This window comes from Nymphaea colorata, chromosome 3 (genome assembly GCF_008831285.2).
Source record: "Nymphaea colorata isolate Beijing-Zhang1983 chromosome 3, ASM883128v2, whole genome shotgun sequence".
Classification (NCBI taxonomy): domain Eukaryota; kingdom Viridiplantae; phylum Streptophyta; class Magnoliopsida; order Nymphaeales; family Nymphaeaceae; genus Nymphaea; species Nymphaea colorata.
In genome coordinates, this window is record NC_045140.1 from 25727679 (window position 1) to 25747444 (window position 19766).

Sequence of the window (19766 nt, forward strand, 5' to 3'; positions counted from 1 at the left end):
TTAAGGGCCCTATATATATTACAGTAGCAATCTTATACATTTTTATAAACTTTTTATGTATTACCAATGACTCTCATAAAAAGTTATTAAAAGTTTTTGAAATATTAAATATTATGGGTTTCAAATATAAATGAACATCGAACCGACTAAGAACTCAACCCGATAATGAAAGAGGTCAACCTGCCATCAAAAACTTCGGGTCAACTCGAACCCAACTTTGTGGAGACGAAGGTTATATGGAGGGCTACTTTCGTTATATTGTGATCCTACGGAGGATCTTTATGCCAAATCGCGATCAGCCTGCCCTACCAATATTTACACACGCTCCAGTTGACACGTAGGCAGCAGGCTGGCGCCAGCGTGGCATCCCGGCAACGTTGCGGGGTTGGGACGTGGAGGGAAGGCCCGTCCATCCCTCTTCCACGTGACAACGTCCTTCCAATTGGCCGCTTTTCACTCGCTCCGACCCGCAAAAAATTTACCTGACCCCAACTCCGGCAGTAAAAAAAATTCATAAGGGCACCCAAAGTTATGCATATTTCATTTAGGTGATCATGTTTCCATTAATTTAGCTTCAGCGAACCTCTGTATTTATGCTTGGTTGTTAATAAAGCAGATGCTTCTGCTTGTACGAGCCATTCGAATTATATGGCTGGTTCTAAAGTAGATGCTTTTTTCTGTTCCCTTTGTTAAGAACGAAGATTGAGTGCAATTAATTGCGTTTGGCTTTCTTAAACGCAAGTAGTTTCCGTAGCGTGCAGATTTGCAACAGTTTTATGTATAATGGTCGCTGTTCTTTTTTGGCGATCAACTATTACCATATCGACTATTAATGCTGTAGGCAAACTGAAAATGAGACTATGAGCCCCTTTTGAATATATAATATATAAAAGCAGCTACTAAAGATGATATGTGATGAAAGGAAAAGTAACTGGTGTCGCCAAAAAGAGCATGTTTGGATGACACCATGATGAAAAGTTGCTTTGAAAAAATTGGTTTTGTGAAAAAAATAGTTTTTGAATTATTCTTAAAAATTGATTTATACGTCTTGAAAAAGAAAAAATAAAAAGAATGAATATGCACATTAGGTAAACCAATATATAATTGAAAAGCAAGCGAAGCTACCATGCACTGTCGAGTACGTATCTGCTACCTACTTGAGTTTTGATTTCTTCAGTTTTCTCAATTAAACTTTGCAGGGATGAAGTCATCCTTAGCCAAAGATTCGAATTTCTAACTTTACACAAAACATGTAGCATTTGGATAATACATTAAAAAAAAATGGTATTAAAAAACCTGTTGGGCTTTGCCATGGCTGAACCCAAATTCACTTGAAACGGCTTTTTGAAAGCAAAACCATTTTCTACTTTTAAAAATCGGTTTTTGAGTATCATCTGAACACCACCTAAAGATTTACATGTAATCTCTAAGTTTGAAAACTCTGAAAAGGAAATAATGTCACAAGTCAGGAAAAGTGAGTTCCAAGTTAAGAGTTTCAATCAGAAACGTTGGTAAAAATCATCTCTATAGAAGTTCTTTGGGTGGGTGCAGATTTTGCAAGTTCCATATGATCACCCTCGGGTCACTAAAATTGGACAAGTTTAGAGGCCTATGTGAAAATATCTAATAGTACGAGGCTCCATGAAATTCCATCAAGGAAAAGGGTAAAAAAGGAAATTATTGGAACGGGGCATTCAAGGCAAGGCTGTCTTTCTTTTCCCTTCCCAAGCCCAGCGCTGCTCCTTGTTTTTCTGCTTCTTTTTCCCTCTCAAAGGTGAAAAAGAACGAAGAATTCCTTCGTAGAAGACTCCTCTCTCTCTCTCCGTTCTCTGTGTGGGGGGTGAGGAGGAAATGGCGGTGGAACACAAGTGTTGCTCGACGGAGTTCTTCCTCTACATCGTCATCATCATCCTGCTTGTCTTGTTCGCCGGCCTCATGTCCGGCCTCACCCTCGGCCTCATGTCCCTCAGCCTGGTCGATTTGGAGGTCCTCTCCAAGTCCGGCACGCCGCAGGACCGCAAGCATGCCGGTAAACTTTCTCCCGCGACGTCGCTGCCTTGACGTCCTGAACGCCTGCTTTGGTTTTCCTTCAGTTGGGAAGCGATTAGTGACGCTTTTCTCTGCAGTTGAATTGTTCAACGATTAGTTGCCTTGACATGGTTGAAATTATTTTTCGGAGTTTGGAAACTCGAGTATATGTGTATGCCGATCTTAATGGGTAAAACGGGAGAAGCTTTACTTAGCAATTTGATGCTTTTCATGGGCTTGGTGTTTCTTGGATTTGTGGAGTTTGGAGGGCCTACGCGTTCTAACTAGGCTCCGATTTATTGTCTTTCTGTTCTGTCTTCCCTTTAACATTGCTTATTTGGTGCGAGAGCGTGAAAATTTACAACATGCGCTTTTTCTGTTCCTTTCCCGAATGACATTGAATTGGTAATGCATGATGTCTCTAAGTTTTGTACTTCCATGTATAAATCTGTTTGTAGATTTCTCGTTGCAGTTGAGAAATTCGGTCCAGCCTTCTGATTGTATATGGGTTTTGATTGCATAACTTTAGACAGGTGCTATTGCCTCTTTATTCCCTGAGAATGGAATTCTGCTTTATTTGCTTGCTGTCTGAGCGGTCGCGGAACATTTCCAGGTGTGGGAAAACTCTTATAAAAACATTCTCTGAATAAAAACCGTGTGGTCAAACGCGAAAGAATCCTGAAGCAGAGGGGATCAATAGAGAGAGTGAAGTTTGTGGGCGGTGAACCAATTTGTTTCTGCAGATTTGTTGCTTAGAAGATGAGATATGTCACATCCTGTGGGAGGTATATGCTGGCCTTCCCAGTTAGGTAACCTTATCCTATGGTGTACATCTTATTGAAGTGCTAATTCAAGTCCATACCGTTTCATGAGGACAGATATAATGAGCGGAAGAGTGGCAGACATTTATATATAAATTTGTTCTCGTGCTGAAGCAGATAGATATTGAAAGCCAGGAATAACGCTTGAGGTATGCAAGAAAGGACAATGTGCTCATACAGGATAATGATGTGGAAGGAACTGTGGATAAGCTAGGGTTTTATAAGTCATGAGGTCTGAAGAAAAACTGAATATACATTTATGCCATACAATGTAGACTGGGCAGGAAAATTCATATACAATTATCACAGTTTAACTGATGATGAGTTCCAGAATAGAGGAAGAACCGATGATCATTTTGGACATTCATGTTGTTTTGAATTGACTGTACCAACTTCTAGAAATATGTCCGCTTAAAAATATTTGATACTGAGGTTTCGCTAAACTGCCGTCTTGGAGATAAGGCTATGTGTATCGGTTGATTGTTGATCAGGAAGCCATGAAAGCTTTTTCCAACTACTAGAATTAATTGTAAATATGTCGATAAAATCATCTAATTCTACATTTTCCTTTTTACCCGGAAGGCTGTGCTTGCTAATAAATAATCATTTGTTTGCTTTGGCAGAAAAAATACTGCCTGTTGTCAAGAACCAGCATTTGTTGCTATGCACCCTTCTTATCTGCAATGCTGCTGCAATGGAGGTAAATTTAAAGACAAACCTAGATTTAAGACATGAAGTGTTACATCACTGTCTGCTGCGCTAATATATTTATATATTTTTTTTTATTTCAGGCACTTCCTATATTTTTGGATGGACTAGTTTCAGCATGGGGTGCTATTTTGATTTCAGTAACCTTGATACTTATGTTTGGAGAGGTGAGATCAACAGATATCTAGGAATACTCTTTCTCTCCTTCTCTTAAAGGGATGGTTTACTATTTTGTTGCTGGTTAATTTTGTTAACTAATGCAAATTTAATCATTTTCCTTTCTCTTTTGACAGATATTACCACAGTCTGTCTGCTCAAGGTATGGTTTAGCCGTCGGGGCAGCAGTAACACCAGTGGTTCGGTTGCTTGTTTGGATCTGCTTTCCTGTAGCATATCCAATAAGCAAGGTGATATTGTTATTTTTTTGCTTCTTTTGATATGTAACCTGATTATCCTTTTTCCTGTTGCATTCCTTTTTTCTTAATATGATCGAATATTCTCATGAAGTCTTACTTTTCCATGCACAGCTATTGGACTACCTACTGGGTAAGGGACATGTAGCTCTTTTTCGTAGAGCTGAGCTGAAGACACTTGTCAACTTACATGGGAATGAGGTAGTTCACCTGCTTTTCTTCACATTTTTGCACTAGCTTTTCTTTGTAGTTATGTAATTCAGCAGTTGATATGGGTGGTCAATGCATTCAGGCTTCTTTGGGTGCTCCAGATCATGTTTCAGCCATTGGATATCCTCATCAGTGAACCTTCTTCATGTGTTCTTATTTTTTACATGAATATTTGCCACATGAAGATCTGCCTGGTTGGATATCCCTGCCTGAACCAGTGAAACTAAGGTTGTAAGATTTGTTTGCAGGCAGGGAAAGGTGGCGAGCTTACTCATGATGAGACAACAATCATAGCTGGAGCACTTGAGCTAACAGAGAAAACTGCAAAAGATTCTATGACTCCTATTTCTGAAACTTTTACCATTGATATCAATGCGAAACTCGATAGGTAAACTGTTCTTGATTTTATCTATTGGTGCCTTTTATATGAAGCTGTTTGGATTGTTTTTGTGAACAATGTGTCTGACAAAGATTCATGTGTTTTCAAGTTCTCTAATGCAGTTAATATTGGACAAAGGGCATAGCAGAGTCCCAGTATACTATGAGCAACCAACAAATATAATCGGACTGATTCTGGTAGGCTCAGGATTCCTTCAGTTGTTTGTTCTACTATAACTAGATTCTCTTACAAATCTCTGCAGCCATTTAACTCTTCAGATATTGCCTTCTCTCATGTTCAAAAGGTTGTTCATTTTGTAAATATCAGTAAGACTTGTTCAGTTTGTTAATCTTAGTCCTGATGTATAGGTGATATGTTCTGGTTGATTGTGTGAAGTAGTCACAAAAAACCCATCTTTTTCGAAAAAGATCCGATAAAAACGTTAAACACAACGTAAACAAAAAAAAGCCCGTCTTTTTCCTTTTTTGAAAAAAACTCCAACATGAATTTTTCATGTTTTCTGTCGTGTTTTTTCTTTTTTTCTCATTATTTTTTAAAGTTTAAAACTTAAGTTAAATTATTTATCTTCATTTTTGTCATTACTAAAACATCATTTTTATCATTTTATCAAGTTTCTTTTTTATGTTTTCTTATTACCTTTTCATTTATTTTACTTTTTCCTGATTTTTAGGATTTTTTTTCTTTTCTAAAAAAATTGCCAATTTTTTTTCGAGAATTTCAGCTTTGCTGAAAAATACCTAAGAAAACCTTACCATTTAAAACCCATTAACGGTATTTGTGACTATGGAATTAATATAGTTATTATAATTTATGATATATTTATGTGAGAATGATGTGATTTATGTGTTGGTGAGTTTAGATGTCTGCAGAGTGTAGAGGAAAGTTCATGCAAATTAGTGTCACGGGTTGGTTTAATTCTCAAACTCTTGGTGCCCAGTGACATTTGTGTAGTAACGAATTAAGTTGATATGGTAAAACCAGACTGATGCACGGGATTAAAATAGGCCAAAGTTAAGAAAAAGAAATTAGTTATTTCAATGAGTAATGCATAATATGTCAAATAGCACTTTTATGATATTGTAATGAATTTCTATCTATTAGTCATCTCTCTCTCTCTCTCTCTCCCCCTCTCTCTCTTGTTTTTTATGACTTTGAATGTACTCTCTTAAGTTTATTAGTTATTACTCTTGAGTGCTGACTTGATAATAGGAATGTAAGAGGAACGCACATACTGAATTTGTCTACCCCATATCTTGTTTATCCATACTACGGTTCTTGAAGCTGGTCGAGTTGCCAAGTTGTTATATATGTATGAACTTCTTATGCCATTCCTCTACACAATTTTACGCTTGTTTATCCATAGTATACTACTGTTCTTGAAGCTGGTCAAGTTGTTATATATGTGTGTAACTTCTTATGCCGTTCCTCTACATACATGCTTGTATGCCATTCATGCATGTCTCATAATTTAATTTTCGGTTGTTTAGAACCTTGTTGTGGCCATGCATCAAATTGCAGGTGAAGAATTTATTATCTATACATCCAGCAGATGAGGTGCCGGTTAAGAACGTTACTATCCGCAAAATTCCTCGGTATGTTCTTTTGGCTCAAAAGAAAAAAGTTTCTTGTGTTTTTGCAAGCACCAAGCAGCCTCTTATCTAAAGCAAGGCTGGCAAATGAGCCGAACAAGTCAAATGAACTGATTGCTTATGCTTGGTTACCTTTGATATGATCACAAGACTCAAGTCAAGTATGTTGAAGGTGTCATGAGCTTTTGTGCTGTGTCCTAATGTGAACAGCATGTGCAGGAAGGGCTGGTAATTTCTGCAACCTAGCCCAGTGAAGCAGGCATACTTATATGTGTCAGACACATCCTCTATCTAATCCAACGCAAGTCTAGCATGAAAAGGTAACCTAATGGAAGAGGTAAAATTGGTCTAGTAAATGAAAAAGTAATGAGAAAGGTAAAACTGGGTTAGTAAATGATCTGGAAACAAATCGATTGTGTAACTTCTGGTCGTTTGTGGTTCCAGTAAACTTGTCAATATGTACCCATATAGTTTGATCAGTCCTTGGGATTCTTAGGGTAACTTTTCCGGTCAGTAATGAAACACTCAAAGACTCAAGAGCACATTGAATGATGGATAAGGCACATGAAGTGAATGTTCTTTTGTTCTCTTTTCTGGAAATAAATCTGATTTATTGATGACATGGGAACAACAGAGTTCAGACCTTGCACAGTGTGCCCATGTTCATATGCAGACTTGCTGGCCCATAAACTAATTTTCTTGCTTTTGCTGTGGCAGGGTTCCTGAAAACATGCCCTTGTATGACATTTTGAACGAGTTTCAGAAAGGTCACAGTCACATGGCTGTTGTTGTAAGACCACGCGAATCATGTGAACAAGCTGATGGTAGGAAAATTTCTCCCTCTTATAGATGTTTGCTATTTTTCTAATTCCTTATGTTTGCTATACTGGTTGATTGATGCACCCGTTTTTCTCTAATTTATGGAACCATTCCAATATTCTGATACTTCCCTTGCATTGTAGATCCAGTAAGGGACCTACATGTGAATATTGACGGTGATACTGCTGCTCCTAGCCAAGAAAAGAATGTCAAAACCCCAAGACAGCTGCAAAAGATAAAGAGTCTGCCTTCCTTTTCCCACCGAGGCACCCCAAGAGGCAAAAAATGGACGAGAGATGTCTTTGCAGATGTTCTTCATATTGAAGATAATCCTCTGCCAAAGGTCAGCGAAGAAGAAGAAGCTGTGGGCATAATTACAATGGAAGATGTCATTGAAGAGCTCCTGCAGGTACTTGTTATGGATCTTATTCATTGCAGATTTACATGTTCCTGGAATCAGTGGACTTCTATCGCAGAAGAAACAGGAATAGCTATGATAGCATATATGCTAGTCTGTCAAATCACCAATATTAAAGTGGTCTTAATCCTAAACCATCTCCTGCTAGTGATGAAGCCCATCAAAATGCTCGTTATTGTCACTGTTCGTAATTAAAATGTATGGTGAAGATCTGAGATCACTTTAGGAATGCGGATTGACAGATCATTGTGAGATGCTCACTTCTTGGTCCATACCTGTCACCCTTTGGGCTCTTCAGATGCAATCCATCTGCATGGGAGCAGTAAAGCTTATCGAAGGATTATGTCTATTCCATACGCTATTCAGCCATCTAGAATGTCCATTCTATTAGCTATTCAGGACCGCGGTCCTTTTAAATGTTGTGCGTCAATTAGTTGGCGTTAGCGTTACAGTATTGTGTCCACGGTGGTCGATCTAGATGATGGCACAAAAAAAACTCGTAACAGGTTGCCATCAGAGTTCGTATCGGACTTTGAATGGCGCCCGTTATTGCAAAAATATTTGGCATCACGTCTGAACCTTTGATTTCCTGGACAGGTGAACTCAAACTGTTGGTAATTGCCTAGAACGGATGTAACATCGTAAAATAGAAAGCATACTTGTCTTCTTTTTAACTCTTTTCTTTCCATGGTTATGTGCAGGAGGAGATCTTTGATGAGACGGATTGTCGTGATGATTCGTGACGCCTGCTTGGTCTGGGTGACTTACAGTAACCCTTTTTTTTTCCAGTATTTGTTATACTGACGACTTTTTTGTCGGTGTTGTATGCATGGAAGTGGTATCTCTCGGAATGGATATTGTACAGACGGTGGATATGAAACGGAGTTACTGAAACTTGTACAGGCCCAGATGTGATACTTGTATGTTGAAAAAAATCCGTAGAAAAAAAGAGAAAGTATGACTTGAAAAATAAACCCCCCTCCCTCGGCGCCTCTCTCTCTCTCTCTCTCTCTCTATATATATATATATATATATATATATATATATATATATATATATGTGTGTGTGTGTGTGTGTGTGTGTGTGTGTGTGTGTGTGTGTGTCAACTAAATGAATATGAAAATTACGTAAACAGATTTATAAGTTTAACGATGTAGAACATGTAAAGTTGTTATTTCAAAATTAACAAGAAGTTGTCATTCACTTTTTCTTAAGAAAATAACGTCATAAATAATACCTTGTGATTATCAGTTAAGATAATTATTAAGTCATAATCCGTTAATGTGGTTTTCATATGTAGTCAGTTCATATGTTTTATGAATTGTGTATAAACTATAACTGCGAGCCGAGTAAGCACCGTGGGCATGGCAATTGGCTGCCCATAAAATTTGTTTTGTTTACATGTTGACGTCAGTGGTGGAGCCAATTTTTTTTTTATTAAGGGGCATTTTTATTTTAAATTTCAAATTTACAGGACATTTATGTGTAAAAACTTAAAAACTAATGAAGTATCCATGTGTAAACAAAGCAAATATTATGAGTTGGTGTGAGTAATTGCCCACAGCAGCCACTGGTAGATATCTCTATAACTTATAAATTCATTTCAAAATTCTTTAACTTTTACTTATTTGTATATAAACTTTTTTTAAAATTTAAACTATTAATGCCCCTTAACCAAAAGTTTCTAGCTCGAGCTGGGTCTACAGCTATGAAATTGCTCTCGAGAAGTCTCATCCATAATAACGGTAAAAACGAGTGTTAGATAAGTTTACTCATTATTCTTGTACGATAAATATTTCATTGCTCTTGTGGATTTGATCTCTCCACTTACACCGAATGAACTGGTACAAAGTTCAGGAAAATTTTCATGTTCATGCCCTTCGCCCATAGTTCCGAGGAGAGATCACCTTTCGTGATTTTCCTAGAGAGAGCCAATATTTTGTGACAATTATGAAAAAAGGCTTGGAGTAAGCTTTTGCTAATCTGAGAAGCAAAAGCAAGAACTCAGATGGTAATATTGAAAAAGATAGCCAATATTTTTGAAATTAATGAAAATTCTCTCCTGGCCTTTATTTGACAATCTTCATGAAAATCATGGCTCTTATCTACAAAAATATTTAGCTTTCTTCAGAATTATGGTCAAAAGGTTCCAAAAATGAAAGTCTTTCGAAGTGGAAATTCCAAGCACCCGATTGTTAAACATCCATAAAAGGCAAAACTATTCCAACCGAGTTTAGCCGTCACTTGTTATATTGAACCAACAATTCATTTTTCAAGGATATCTGATTTAAATTGAATATCTATTGAATCGTTTTAAAAAATTGGGATATAAAAAAAATTAATATTTGATTAGGAAACCAGATCGGATTTAGATTTAAGAAGTGATATCCGGTCGAATTCGGATTCAAATATATCTGATTGGATTCAAATTCAAACTCAGATCAAATTTTGTTTTATACGAGAATGATATATCCACTGCCCTTACATTTTGAAAATTAGTATTCAAAATTCAGATATGACTTTTTCTTATTTATATTTAAATGAAAAACCCGAATGAAAACATGTTGACATCTCTAAGGTCCAAACCTATTACTTAAACCAAACTGATTTCGATGGTGGGTCGATTAAGTGAACCAAGCTGTGCTCGCGATGAACACGAGCCGAGCAAGAACGAGCAATTTTTATAACTAATTAAGCCAACCTGAATCTGCGACAAGAACGAGCTCATGAGTTTTCACTATTCAAATAACGTAGTGAGCTCAGCGGCTCGACCATCCTCCCTTTGAATATTTTGATCGTTTCGCCTGCTTTAGTGGGCCCACTTCAGGCGTTATCTCTATCTCCTTGACAACTTGCCAACAGAACTAAAAGTTATCGAAACGTGATCAACCTTTAATAGAACATCAAAAGAGGGCTCAAACTTTTAGAATTTTTTATTCACGATTGCTTTGGCTAATTGGAAAACTAGAAAACTCAAATTGTGCTTTTGTTATTGCACTGAAGGATGATAGTCGTAAAATATTAACAGAATAATTTGCACAATGCTATACTTTTGACTTCTAACAGGAACAGCATTTCGTTCAGAAAGAGTTGGGAACCCGTCTATATGATATCAAAAACATGTTGGAAGTCTGATTTTTGTATTAAAACAAAATTTGTTCCACTCAAGCTTTTGAAAATGTGAAGTTTTAAAAATTATTCCATGGTGAGAGTCAGTTATTTGTTTTATGTGAGGATTGATGGCGTTGTTAAGCTAAGGGACAATCAGACTCTAGTTAACCCATTGGTAGTTATGATATGCGGCGCATAAGAACAAAACTTTCAGGGAAGCAGAAACCGAGACTATTACTGGAAATAAGGTAAAACAATGGAGTTTAGAGAAATTTTTGCTTGTATTATATTTCTGCGCCTTCATTTTTGGAATTACTCGTCCGAATGAGTGCGTGCTGGCGGCGGCGCATCTGCCTTTCTGTCATCGCCCCTCCTTGAGCGAGAGAGAGCGAGAGAGAGAGAGAGGGACAATGGCGTCGACGTCGTCGGATGAGAGCGTGGAGGAGGAGATGGCGGCGCGGGAGAGAGCAGGAGAGGCCGCTCCTCATCAGCCATGGAGCGGTGTCAGTGCGGAGAGGGAAAGAAAGATGAGGCTGTGGGGGATCCTCATCTTCGGCGTCATTGGAGCGACGGCCACCACCTATGCGGTCTCTCTCTCCCTCTCTCTCTCTAACTTTCTCTCTTTCTCGGTCGCTCTCGAAAATTCTTCTCTTGGGAATTATTCTTTGATGGTCATTTCCTTTCTTTCTTTTCTGGGTGAATTTACAACAGTAGCGGACCTTTGGGGCTTTTCAAATTGAATTTATTTCAGGAGACGAGTTTCCCTGCCGGGTAGCTGAATGATTCGTTAATCGTCATCGGGAAGAGCTCTTAGGGTCTCATGGAGGTACAAGGGTTTCCATAACTGAAGCTGTGGGACTTAGAGATCTTTTGTTTTTTTGGTTTTTGTTTTGTGTGAATATGCGTAAGCCCCGGTGGGGATTAGGGTTTCAAAGTGCATTTTTCTCAGGGAATCGCCGGATAATTGAAATATTAATCGTTCAAAAGAATTCTTGGATTTTCATGAAGGCTCAATGGTTTCCCGGGCGAATCTACGGGAATTGTAAAACTAGGAGAAAGTTAGCATTTTATATTATTATTTTTCGTTTTAGAGTTGGCATTGAGCACAAATGAGAAGTATTTCAAGTCTTCAGCTCAACGGGAGCAAATACATTTTTTTTGTTGTGATAGAGTTAGGAATCTGTGATTTTACTTGTCATTTGATTGAAAGAGAGAAATAATCCTCTTTTTTCCCGTAAAAGAAGAAACTCGCCCTTCGCTCCTTCTGGATTACAGTTGATCATAATTCAAATGTTCATCAAAATAAGTCAGGAATGGGACTTCAGGTCATCATTCCGTGTCAGCGAAATGGTTGCCCCGCCTTCTAGAAAAAATGGCAAAAGTAGATTTCCATAGTTTGGAGCGTGCATATATGGGGTCGTGAATAAGATACTGAACAATGATGTTTGCGAGCTTGGTTGAATCTTGGATCCGGTGATCTTCGTTTTCTTTTGCAACGTGGTGATCAGGCTTGGTGCTTTGGTCTTGGTAAAGAACCATGCTGATCAAATATTTTAGTGCATAAGCAAGAACCATTTCAGACGTCTTATTTCAAAACAGTTTATTAGATGTTAACCATTTCGGTGGCTTATTTCAAAGCATTTTTGTTAGATCTTGTCTTAACTTTGATTCATTCTGCAGGTCACACAACTTCGACGAACGATTGGTTGGTTCTACACTCAGGTACCATGTCCATCCAGAACATGTGTTGTCTCTTAATTTCATTTGCTGGCAAATCACTGGAATTACGTGTGTCCAGTTAATTAGTTGTTCTTATCTTTATGCATTGATGGTTAATAGCACGTTACAGGTGAAACAGACCTCTAATGTTAAAGTTTGAAAGAGGTAGAAGCCAATTTCTTTCTTAGAAAAATATCGAAATGGTTTGAAGAGTAATAACATATCTTGTGAACTTCAACAGTGGAGTCTTATTTGTCAAAATCCTGAGTAGTCGATTACTAGTGCGACTAGTCGGTTATTGACTGACTTGGTGTTTCAAACAGGCAACTATTTGATCAGACAGTCAATTGCTCAACCTAGTTGTTAGTCAGCTAACTAATCCTTGACATGTACATACATATGCATGTGTATTTTCTTGTGTTGGTATATATGTTTTTGTATTTATTCCATACAAATATTGTATTTGTATACTTATTTATCTATAAGTCTATAACCAATGGACTCATACTGGGTCTGGCCAACTGGTCCCGACTAGTCTCTAGTCTGTTTTAGCCGTTTAGGGACTTGAACAACCTCTGTCTGGCTCCCTTTGTCTGACAACTTGCAGTGGAACCTTGAGAAACAAAGTGGCTTCTCATTAAGAGCCAAAAGAAATGAAAGAGATGTAGATGCCATGAGAGAGACCTACTTTGCATGTACATGAGTAATTATGTGATACGGGTAGGGTACTCCAGTTTTGCCCACGTACCTGTGTCGACACATGGGTACGGGGTATGGCTGGGTTTTGATTTGATATTTTTGAGATTTTGAGATTTTTCTTTAATTTAGCAGTACCTAACAGGAAAGGTTTCCTCCCATTTTTCTTTAATTTTGAGATTTTTTGTTGATTATAAGACTATTAATTTTTTTTTTTTCATTTTATCATTTTGAGAATTTAAAAATTTGCCATACCCGTGTACCGACAATTTTCAAAATCGCCGTACCCGTACCGTACCCGCACCCATGTGACATAGATGAGTAGTTTCAACTTTCAACTTTCAAGCCATGTTTTTCTTCGACTCGTTTAGCAAATGAGGTTAAATCTAGTGTCACAAATATCGTTCTCAGGTTTTTATCGGCAAGAGTTTTCTCGGGTTTTTAACGGCAAAATTGTTTTTTTGGGGAAAAACTCAGATTTTTTTTTTTTAAAAAAAGGTATGAATGAAATAAATGAGAAGCTAGTAGGAAAACATAATAAAACTATATAAAAGTGATGAAATGATTGTTTTAATTATAATAAAAATGGTGAAGATAATTTAGTTTAAGTTTATAGTTAAATCCATGATAATATCCATGCTAAAGAAATTAAAAAATGAAAAAATCGCGAAAAAATTGTGATAATAATGCGATAAATATTTTTCCCGATTCTTTCAACATATCGCGATTTTTTCCCTTTTTTCGTTTTTCTGGTCTTTTGACGTTAATATCGCGATATTTTTGAAAATATCGTGATATCTGTGACACTCCAGCCATTAACAGATTACAGATAAACATTTAGGCTTCTTAAGTTCAATAGCAAGACCAGAAGTCAAGATTTAAGTTAAATCTTGACTTCTGGTCTTGCTATTGAACTTAAGAAGCCTAAATGTTTATTTGTAATCTGTTAATGGCTGGACCTGAGCTGATTGCCATGTCATTTTCCTGTATTTTGTTCACTTGGAACTGAAAGTTTGGTCTAATTGATAATACCTAGTTTTCCTGTAAATTTTGATTGTGGACGATTCTTGTTTTTGGTTGTTATGCAGTATGATCATCACAGCTTCATGTAAAACTTTTGGTGGTATATTTAACTGCATATGCCATACACGTGTCATTTTGCTTTTGCATTTAAATTCTTTTCACTGGCTATCTTCTCCTCTTTCTGTTCATTGGAACACCATGAACCTAGCAGAAACGTGTTATTACCAGTATTGTAGATTATTTGTGTAAATGGAAGATAATATGATAATTTTTCCTTATTGAAAAAGGGATACAGTTATTAGTTTCTTAGTTTCTAATCTGTGCTTCTGAGAGTTTTCTAATCCTCTGGTGGACTATATAAAGATGTTAGGAGGGCTGATGATTTGATTTTGACAAAGACATTAGCTCTAGGGCTGACATTTGATTTTTCATTTGTTAATGGAAAAGCTGAGCAGGCCATCTTCGAATACATCATGGAGTTCTTCTAGCAATTCAGGTCGAACAAGTTTTACAGATGAAGTTTGGAAGAGATACAATCGCCGAATGCAGGAAAAATATCAAGAGGAAATTGAAAGAGTGGTCAGTAACATTTCATTATTTTCCTTATAGAGTAATCTAGGTGGGTTCACTATAGTATGCATGTCTATGTGTACAAATGAAAAGGTAAAAATGATAAAACAAGATTACCATAGGAATTGTGCAGCAATGACGAACGTATCTGATGCATATTCTGATTTCTTAAGGCTATAATGTTGCAAATGATGGGGTGCCTCGAGCCTGTGTTGTCACAATGGGTCCATATTGGCCTGTAACGGCTGATAGTGAACTGGCAAGCCAGATTTTTGTCTCTTGTTATTTTCTTATTCCTTAATTATTCTAAATAACCTTTATTTATTTATTCTATTTATAAAGTAAAGCAAGCCACTTTGCTCAGATTCAATATGGCCGACATATTGTGACCTTCTCTATCATTTTACAAATTGAGTTACCTCCAATAGTCAAAACTGGCAAAATTTCTCCAGGCTATATTGGGTTAAGGACTTGATTGTCATTGATTGTTTTTACAGTACATTTCTCTATTCATGCATAATATTTTCAGAGAAAATATAAAAAGACAACTCCATAAAATAGCATGGAATACGTTGTTTTGTTGAAAATTAACTGAAATATGTTCCCCATATTGGCTGTTTCTGGTAATTCCATAGGAAAGAATAAGGCGAATGCAGAGTATCTTTAATCAAGAAAGAATTAAGTACCAAAAGAGCTATGAGAAATGGAGAGAAAATGGTCCTGGTGCGTACCAACATTTTCAGCAGGATGATTGGTATTGGAAGACAGAGACATCATATAAGGACCAAAGAACTAATTCAGGAGCAGCTCGTACAGGAAGTGGAATTCAGCCCATGTCACATCACTATGCTGTTCTGGGCCTTGACAGGTACTTTATTGAAGCATTTCTCTTTGTGTTTTATTTTCTTCTTACATTTTTTTTATGGTTACAATTTGTTATTGAGGGTGTGACTTATGAAACCATAGTCGTATTCTGGTCTCTGTACTTTGTTGAACTGCAAATGGTGCATCAGTGTATGATTATGATATTAACTGTGTGAGGCCTTTTTCTTTTGGCTTGACTTTGAAGCTTATCTGAGGACTGTGGCATATGTTATTGAACTATTTTTATTTATTCTTGAAATTTGGTCAAGTTGTCTGTGTAATTGCTACATGGTCTGGTTGTTCTGTCTGTGTACATTTGTGGGTGCAAGTAAAATGGAGAACCATGTGAATATCGAGTACTTATATATATTTGCATAATTTCTAGTTTCTACATATTGCATAGTGCTCAGTGCCAGGGCCTGGAAATGGCAGCCAGGACTAGGTTGTGGTGGCAACTTTGTGTAATATTTGCATATGTAATGTAATCAGGCATGTGTTCTCACTGATGCATATTCCGAACTACATCACATATATGCAGTTCGTTTACCAAGTTACAGACTTTATTCCTGTAACCACGTTCTATTTGTTTAGTTGCATAGGAGTCTGTCTAGACTATAAAGTCTTTGTGCGATTGTGGCTGATCAAGGATGAAAATTTCCAGAAAGCTGATCTTGGCATGGGGTGACCGATGCAAGATTCATAATAAAGATCAGGTCGCCCAGACATCACAACCATTCATTCAGCAGTAGATTGCTACACTGGGTCCACTGACAGCCAAGTGAATGGCCGAGATTGCTGGGCAACTCATGCAGGGGGCAACCTGATCTCTATTCCAAGATTCACATTACCTCAAGTTCCTTGATTCACTGGTCCTCAATGGAAAAACATTAATAAAGGGATCTTCTAAAGGGAATCTTGTAGCAAGTGAATTATCCAAGTGATCTCTTACCTTTTCTTTTTTGTATCTCCTCTGCATTAGCTGCAACACTAATCCTTAACTTTGAAGGACATTGTTTGTTAGTGGATTCTGGCTCAGGTCATCTTTTGGCCTTTCTCTTCCTGAAAATTGTTAGTTTATCACTAATGGACCAACATGCTAAAGCGAACAAAATATTATTGCAGCTTGCTAGGAGTCATCTGACATCGAAAGTGGAAGAATCGGGAGTTCCTGTTCCAAGTCGTCCTAGAATGGGTGTTAAACTAAACCAGCATGTTGTGTCAGAACTCTTCATAGCTAGGAAAGCTACACTTGTTGGGGAAAATAGTCGAAATGGGATAAAATTTGTCAAGGATAGCTGAATTGTCTTTGTTTGTCAAGGAAAACTACTCTATATTGTTTCTTTCTCTAATGAACCCAGAGCATTTTTCTTGTTCTGATAGATTTACTTCCTGTCTAGATTACCATATTGAGGGCAATCATGAGACCTTCCAAAGGGCTTTACCAAAGGAGATATTAGCATTTTAGTCATAAACATGTAAAATTCTGTCATAAACATGGTCTTAGGACTAGCATTTTAGTTTTACTTTGCAGGATAATTAATTGTTTGTCGATATTGTTGCTTACAATTTTCACTGTCAATATATTTACCGTTCTCTCTCTCTTTGAATTTCCACCTCTTTTTTTGTACATGTTAGTTTACATGTATTTATAACAAGTTCTCTCGACACTCTATATGTTAGTTTGTATTTGTTTAAAATGTTATGCTATAAAATTATTTGCTTTGTATTACAGAAAATGGAAAAAGTAATTAGTGCAGGAGGATGATAAATTTGATATACAGCATGCTGTTTTGGACTGGTGTAGTAGATGCTAATAATGATTTTCTTTCTCCTTAGGTTTAGAGCAACTCCATACACAGATGCTGAGATTAAGGTGCTCCATGCTTATCTTTGCTTATAAATAAATGTTTAGTTCTCTGTTCTCTAAGGTTATTCTTTGATGAAATGAGCTTATGTATATAGTCTTTCTATTTCTTCATTGCTTACTGCATTTCTGGAGCCAAGAATTCTTTTTAATGTGGCTACATGCTCAAAATTTTTCTGTAATCAGTATTTTTAGATGGTGAAGGTTTTTTAGCTGTTTCTCTATTATATTTTTCTCTCTTCATAGTACATTGCAATTGGTTACACTGTCAATAATGAAAAATGTGCTATTTTCTCAAGGCTCTGGGTCATTGAACATCCATGTTATTTTATTTGTATGTAGATTCAGCAATGACAAGGAACAGATGTTTAGATCCAAAGGAATTGGTGTAGTGGGTCAAGCCTAGTCATTGTCAGGGGCTCAAGCCTAGTTGTTGTCAGGGTGGTTGGTTTGAGTCCCATGTCACTGCTCCTTGCACAAGCCAATGCTATTGATGTGCAACTTAGCATCAAGGTGGTATATTGAGAGGGTCTATCACTGCTTCCAGGAGGGTTCTTGCCTGGTGTTCCCTTTGAACGAAAAGGAGATAGAGCTCTTTCTTTAAATTAGAACAAGATCTTAAAAATTGCTTTAAGTCTGTGCCTGCACTCACACCTGCGCCCATTTGACACAGATTTCCTCCTGTCATCCTGTTTGACACATGCTCCATGTTACATTTTATCCCTTAGACAAAGGACCAGAATTCTTTCCATGACATTGTTATACAGGTAACTTTTTGATAGTCTCAACTCTCAAGTTCTCAAAGATAGTTAATGTATGTCGATGTGGTCAGGGTTGGCGAGAGAAGATAAGTCATAAGTGCTTAATGGTTTAATACTTGGACAACCAAACAAACAGATAGGGAAAATGAGATCCTATCTACTACATGTCTGTTTAGTTCATACTTCATAGGAATATGAAGGGGTGAGTACCCTTTAGATGTCAGTTCCATTTTCTTTCCCTCTTTTCCATTTTCCTTCTTTTTTTTTAGGTATATCTTTTAAATTACTCTAATATTATCTGGTGGTATTCTCCCTGTTTTAAAATCCTCGGTGATGCTTATGTTACTTCTGGGCAAGAACTTTTCCTTTATGGTTGTGCTACTTTATTGATGTTGTGCTGCTGCTGTTGAAGTTTTTTTACTAAAATTGAGCACTTTGGAAGACGTAGTTCAGGTTTTAGATGACGTTTTTTGCGTTTTGAGTGACTTTTAACAAAGTGTGTTTCTGATTTCAAGACTTTCTTTGTTACTTTGATGCTTTCCTTTGTTGGTTGATTCTTTCTGTAATTATTTGCAGACTGCATTTAGAGAGAAAGCAAAGGAGTACCACCCTGATCAAAATCAGGGTGATAAAGGTTAGTTGAAACTTGAAACATGAGAATTTTGGTGTAATGTATCATTTTGTTCCAGATCTGCATTTAATGTGATAAATCATAGATTTGCATGTTATTTTAAGATGACACTTTTGTCTGACCAGGTACCATCAAATATAATTGATTCTGTTCAAGTGAGAAATTTTGGTAAAATGGTGGCTGATATCTTCGTTTTAATATGGATGCTCTCTGTAAAGAACAAATGCCTGACCTGGTGGTGTTTTGAAATTAATGTTCAATGTATAATTTTTAATGTTCAATTAAGTCACTTACATGAATCAATAAGGTTTGTTTTTTTTGCAGAGGCTGCTGAAACAAAGTTTAAGCAGGTAATGGTGTCTTATGAAGCCATTAAGTCAGAAAGGAGGGTTGCAAATTACTGAATGCCTGAAAGGAATCCACCATGCAAGGGCCCTAATATTCTGGAGAGGTGACGCCTTATTTTTTGTACCATTAATCAATTCTTTTAGGTGACTGCACATAATATTGCATCTTCGCTGCTACAAAATGAGGCTCTGGCCAGGTGACCCACCAGATCTTTGGAAGGGCTGTTATTGCAACTATGTACATAGGTATATTTGGTAAATGAGTACTTGAACCTATGTGTACTTGACTTCATCATAGTATGTATCTGAGCTTTCAAAATATGCAATCAGCTTCTGACGCCAGTGAAATATGTAGTGGAATGCTACATGGACACAGCACCTTGGGAATATATCGTGTAATTAAATCACTGAAAAAAGCTTTGTCTCTTTGCTGTCTTGATTTTTTTCTTAAATCGTACTTGAAAGAAAAGCGCGAGAAGTTTGGTCAGGAAGGTTGCATTGAGTTCCATCAAAACTTTGCAAAATGTACTATCGTCTTCAAACCTTTATTATTACCCGTTGAAAATGTAGATCTGGTCCTGTAATTTTTTATTTGAGGGTGTAACATAATCTGGAAAGCTATGTTTAAGAGTCAGTCTTGGTTTTAACTCGTGCTACTACTGCCTCACCATGTTTTGCATCTTGGAGATAGGCCTTTCGGACAGCTGCAAATCTCTGTGATTGAAGGTGGCTGCCGCTAAACCGAATAAAAGTAATGTTTTTTTATGAAATCAT

At 37.0% G+C, this 19766-nt stretch overlaps 2 protein-coding genes across 7 annotated transcripts; both read left to right on the forward strand.

Moving 5' to 3' along the window:
• The first annotated feature begins 1739 nt into the window (after window positions 1-1739).
• LOC116251359 (DUF21 domain-containing protein At2g14520-like) lies at window positions 1740-8308 on the forward strand. 2 transcript variants are annotated; one of them, XM_031625574.2, is made up of 11 exons: window positions 1740-2029; window positions 3473-3549; window positions 3641-3724; window positions 3851-3964; window positions 4085-4171; window positions 4429-4568; window positions 4669-4756; window positions 6099-6172; window positions 6887-6993; window positions 7132-7397; window positions 8108-8308. In XM_031625574.2, the coding sequence occupies exons 1-11, from the start codon at window positions 1852-1854 to the stop codon at window positions 8147-8149; spliced, it is 1257 nt and encodes a 418-aa protein (XP_031481434.1). In that variant the 5' UTR covers window positions 1740-1851; the 3' UTR covers window positions 8150-8308. The 2 variants fall into 2 exon arrangements, with proteins under 2 accessions (XP_031481434.1, XP_049933040.1); XM_050077083.1 differs by lacking the exons at window positions 6887-6993; window positions 7132-7397; window positions 8108-8308 and adding an exon at window positions 6389-6880.
• Window positions 8309-10837: 2529 nt separating this feature from the next.
• Window positions 10838-19418, forward strand: LOC116250638 (uncharacterized). 5 transcript variants are annotated; one of them, XR_004171457.2, is made up of 8 exons: window positions 10838-11104; window positions 12198-12239; window positions 14403-14534; window positions 15161-15393; window positions 17226-17262; window positions 18591-18648; window positions 18771-18880; window positions 18970-19418. XR_004171457.2 is itself a non-coding variant. In XM_031624422.2 (7 exons), the coding sequence occupies exons 1-7, from the start codon at window positions 10928-10930 to the stop codon at window positions 19047-19049; spliced, it is 759 nt and encodes a 252-aa protein (XP_031480282.1). In that variant the 5' UTR covers window positions 10838-10927; the 3' UTR covers window positions 19050-19418. The 5 variants fall into 5 exon arrangements, 1 of the variants encoding a protein (XP_031480282.1); XR_007572880.1 differs by lacking the exon at window positions 18771-18880 and having other exon boundaries at window positions 16051-17262; window positions 18970-19023; XR_007572879.1 differs by lacking the exon at window positions 18970-19418 and having other exon boundaries at window positions 16051-17262; window positions 18771-18838.
• The last annotated feature ends 348 nt before the right edge of the window (window positions 19419-19766 follow it).